Source organism: Copadichromis virginalis, linkage group LG9, assembly GCF_057382275.1.
Source record: "Copadichromis virginalis isolate Kocher_CV1m ecotype Utaka linkage group LG9, C_Virginalis_male_GT1.1, whole genome shotgun sequence".
NCBI classification, from domain to species: domain Eukaryota; kingdom Metazoa; phylum Chordata; class Actinopteri; order Cichliformes; family Cichlidae; genus Copadichromis; species Copadichromis virginalis.
This window is the reverse complement of record NC_140626.1, coordinates 15804109-15808672: the sequence shown is the minus strand read 5'-3', so window position 1 is coordinate 15808672 and position 4564 is coordinate 15804109. Positions and strand designations below refer to the sequence as shown.

Below are 4564 nucleotides of genomic sequence, written 5' to 3'. Positions count from 1 at the left end.
GTCCCACCAGAAAAGACTAACTAAACCCTAAGAAAGAAAAAAGAACAAACAAATGACAGAGCTATCCCTCGCTCCCTGACCAAGAAAACAGGAGAAAACGATTCCAAAAGAAAAGGCAGCTCACCCCTTCCGCTTCAGCCCACGAGTGCCTAAGCTCTCAGCTAATGCACTAGGAGCGGCTTTTACAATTCACACTCCCACAAATACACAAGATAAACACAGGCTGGGAAAACCAGGGTCAGGACTGCGACGGCTGTCAGGCTACTCGCTCGTTCCACACTCTCTCTCTCTCTCTCACCCTGGAGCTGTCAGAGCGGCTTTTTGAATGTGGTCACCTGTTCCATGGTCCAATCAGCTGCTCACTACTCTTCATTAGGGGAGGGACCTGTAAAGAGTCTTAAACACAGTAAAGAGACACAGAACAAACAGCCCACACAGTGTTCTTATGGCCACAGCCGTAACACCTGCATTAATTTAATAACGTGGTTAGCCTACTCAACGTAAATTACACACGAACAACATTAAGCTACTCACGCACACTGTAAAAAAGGGCAGTGAAATTGACATAAAAACCATGTAAAACCCCTACAGAAATGTATAGTAAACCCCAAAACACAACTTTCCTGTTTCGATCACAGTGAATTATTGTAAACCTTTAAACAGAATGTTCCTGTTATATTTACAACATGAATGTGTGATTATAATCAAATTTATTGGTTAAAACTACAAATACTGTGAATAAAAACAGTGAAACACCGTAATACTCATAACCAAACAATCATGTTAATTTGACATGCAAATACTGTAAAAATCACAGTTTTAGTCAGTTTTTCTTAAAAACACATGACGTATATGTAAGTCACTTTACAACTGCATGGATGTACTGGGCCTACTTTTAACATGATTCATGAAATGATGCAAAGTCATGGATTGGACTAATAAAAATGTTTTCACAGAAGATGTCATTGTGAACCTGAGAGGTTGCCTCTCCATTTATAGGCTATATAAAAATATACAATTAAAATTGTTTACATCATGTTTTTTTCTTAAATCATTTGCAGCCTATTGTAGGGTAACCAATAAGAAATTATTATTTAACGACTAAGTAATGCTTCTGTCATAATGCTTGTATTCTTTATGTTTCTTTTAATTGCAATGTGATACTTAGACTAGAATACTTTTTTGGGTTAGGTCAGCAATGTCTCATTATTAAAGGCTAAACAAACTTACAGTGCCTCCCATAGGATCTCTATGGTGCCTCATCTCCACAGAGCTGTAAGCTACTTCAGGCCACTCACAGTTGCACTGAGCGCGCCTAATTTTGAATGTGCATCTGAAGCTCGTCTCTGATTGGATAATGACGTGAGGGCGGGAGGAGAAGAGCGCCTAGTTCACGACTATAGCTAACGAGCCAGCACGAGAGAGAAGACGGGAGAAGAAAACATCGAACTTTCAGCAACTACGTTGTTAGGACAAATTACAAACATACGATTTCAAGTGTTTTTTGAGGATCTGTGTTTGTTCGTCAGAAAGTCTGCACGGTAAGTTCAATATCTTGGCGACGTTTTTTCGAGATAAAAGCACCAGTTGATATTTAGACCAAGGCTCATAACCTAGCGCTAGCATGCTAGTTCAGCTGAAAAGCACAGGCAAACTTTAGAAATACTAAAAATGATCATCTGCGTCTTTTGTAAAAAGGTATTGGTCACATTAAGAGGCTATGTACTACATTGCAGAGTGCATAAGAATGAGCCTTGTTGTATTTTTAAATGTGTTGGCGCCAATTGCAGCCAAACATTCACCACGTACTCTGCTTTCAAGGGGCATTTTTATCGTGTGCACAATGCACCTGCACTTCAAGCTACTCCTAAAGCTCTTGTTGCAGATTTAAAATGTGCAGTTTCATTATGTGCCCGCCATTTTCAAACAGTGAAAGAGCTAGTGTCTCACTTAAATGATCATATTGCAGGGGGCAGGTCTGTGTCATGTCCAGTAAGTGGTTGTAAGCATATGTTTACAAAAAAGTCATCATTTACTTCTCACATGTGTAGGAAGCATAAAGCTTGTTCCCCAGATGGTATTGATGACATGTACAAGGAATCTCGTCCTCAGCCCCCAAATGACAGTACAGAATATTCAGAAAACACACATGAAACCATGGCATCTGCTAGTTCAGCCAGTGATATGCCAGAGAAGGATAGTCATTCTTATCTCAGAAACATGTGTCTCTTTTACCTTAAACAGCTACTCAGCTACTTTGAAGAGAAGGAGGAGTCCATGCTTCTCTGTGTTGAAGATACATGTCTGGCAGATGAGGTACAACTGGAGCAAGTGCCTCTGACACCCACTATTATCATGTGTGGTAAGTCTGTTTCATAGCTCTCTCTCTCTTTTTTTTTTTTAAGTGCATTTTTTATAGAATGTCATGTGACTGCCGTGTTTATTGATATAACCTGTTAAATAATTTCTTCACAGGACAGTCCTGCTATTCCTCAAGAAGATACATGCTGAGTGTTGATCGGCACCTCGTCAGCACAAACATATCCTCCTTCATTTCTGCACTGTGCCTCATGTTCGGGAGCTACTACAATTTCAACATCCATTATCCATCTGAGCTGGCTTCCACTTTAGAGTTTCTTCAGAGGTGAACAAATATGGCTTTGTTATTTCTCATAACTGAGACTCTGGGATCTGGAGTCTGGCTTTGATGTGGTTCGAGTCCAGGTCTGGCTCTGAGTCTCGGTCGGCTTTGGAGCCGGTTTCAGTTGTTTTTTCTGTTTTTTGTTGTTGGTTTTTTTTGTTTGTTTGGTTTTTTTAAATACATTAATAGTCTGAATCTGGGTCCAAGCCTGGCCGAGACTCAGGGCTAGACCAAGCGTCAACTGACGTCTGACTACCTATAACCTTTGCTTTGGATTTTAACAATGCTAAAGTGTGACATATCACTGCAGAAGACACTCGTGAAGGGTGCCAATACTTTTGACCATGCATTGTTCACTTCCCCACAGCATTTTGGTTATACTTTGTCTTGAACGTGGTCATGGCCATGACTGTATATATATGTATATACTTAATTTTTACTTACTTTGTATGTGTATTTTAACTGATCAATTATAAAAATGCTTAATAAACTTTTATATGATTGTTATTCTACAGGTGTTTCTTCTCCATAAACCCAGAAAAAGGAACCAAAGTAGAGAACAAAAACTCAAAGCGTCGTCTCAGTGTGAACCCTCGAGTCCTCACCCTGATTTAGGATCTCGCCGACCACGAGTGGCGCTAAGCCTAAATCTTGACTCTCTGTGGACTGTTAGTTTTACTTTGTTAATTTTGTTCCACAATGTGTACTGGAACCTTTTACTGGTCGAATGCATGAAGCCAATTCATGAAGATGTTCTTTCTTTGTAGGAATGTTCTTTATTTACATAAGAAAAGAAAAGAAACAACATGCTGCTACTGCAGTGTTTCTAGACCACATGTGTAGGTTTGTTTCACCACGTGGTTTTGCTGATGTTTTCTGACCAGGGCCATGGTTGTGGTGACAGCAGGGTGCGTGTTGCGTTGCACGGTGATTATGATCATTTTTGGCACAATATGTGTTTTTTGTTTTAAAGTCTTAACAGGTTATTTAACTTTTTCTGGTGGAGGGTCTAACAAATGCTTGTTTCATGAACATGGTTCTTGCTTTGCAGGAATGTTCCACAGCTTTTATAGCCTATATTTTGATTGAATTGTGTAGTTGCTGTGTGCCTTGCATATTGTGTTAGTTGGAAAAATGGATCCATTTGCTGTCATTTTGCTAATGTGGCTGCAAAATAAATTTCCCAAAAGTGATATTTTCCTCTCTTGTGTTTTCTCATGTGTATTTTTGCATGTTTGGGTGTAGGCGTAGCAGTAAGAAATTTGCTGGGTTATGGTTAAAATTTTACATTAAAACATATAATATTCAGCATAGATTTTATGTATAATTTACAGAGCAGCTCCATTTAATATGCACAGTTTCACCGTAGTTCTACCATTTTAAATTAGTTCTTTGTACGATATTTCCCTGTTAATTTTGCAGTTTATGGATCCACAAAAAGCATTTATTACTTGTAAAAGATACAGGAAATAGTGTATTTATATATCACATCTATGTGTGAAATTAACTTCTTTTTCCTGTAGATTTAACAGTTTTAATCTGAGATTCATTCACTGTAAATCAATTTACAAGTTGCATCTGTAAAGCGTTTTTACAGGAAGTCCCTGGTAACCCCAGCTGCCAGGGTTTTCCTGTAAAAACAGCACGTTTTTTTTTACAGTGCAGAGAAGAACGGCTGCTGCTGCCATCATCATCCGTCATCATTTCTGCTACACTGGCAGGGCTAGGGGCCAGGACTCTCCTCTTCGGGTTTTTGGGGGATGTTGCTAACTCCGGTTCCGATAACAGGCAAACCACCCGCAGTAGATGTGCTCATTGTGAGGTCTCGCAGCAAGCTATCAAATACGGTGCATTTCTCGGCTTTTAAAAAAATGCTATGCGCAGCCAGGTGTTTAATCAGATTCGAGGCGTTACCTCCTTTGC

The 4564-nt window shown here is 39.5% G+C and overlaps 1 protein-coding gene across 1 annotated transcript; it reads left to right on the top strand.

Annotated features, from left to right (window-relative positions):
• Positions 1-1561: 1561 nt before the first annotated feature.
• LOC146701653 (uncharacterized) lies at positions 1562-3834 on the top strand. Its single transcript, XM_085467949.1, has 3 exons — positions 1562-2362; positions 2476-2644; positions 3157-3834. Exons 1-3 carry the CDS (start codon positions 1672-1674, stop codon positions 3254-3256), a joined length of 960 nt encoding a protein of 319 aa, XP_085324075.1. The 5' UTR covers positions 1562-1671; the 3' UTR covers positions 3257-3834.
• Positions 3835-4564: the final 730 nt, after the last annotated feature.

What these genes read in the sequence shown, in the direction of transcription:
- LOC146701653 (XM_085467949.1), top strand. Translation starts at nt 1,672, where the DNA reads ATGATCATCTGCGTCTTTTGTAAAAAGGTATTGGTCACATTAAGAGGC. An exon ending in ACCCACTATTATCATGTGTG is followed by an intron (nt 2,363 to 2,475) that starts GTAAGTCTGTTT and finishes ATTTCTTCACAG; the next exon opens with GACAGTCCTGCTATTCCTCA. An exon ending in ACTTTAGAGTTTCTTCAGAG is followed by an intron (nt 2,645 to 3,156) that starts GTGAACAAATAT and finishes GTTATTCTACAG; the next exon opens with GTGTTTCTTCTCCATAAACC.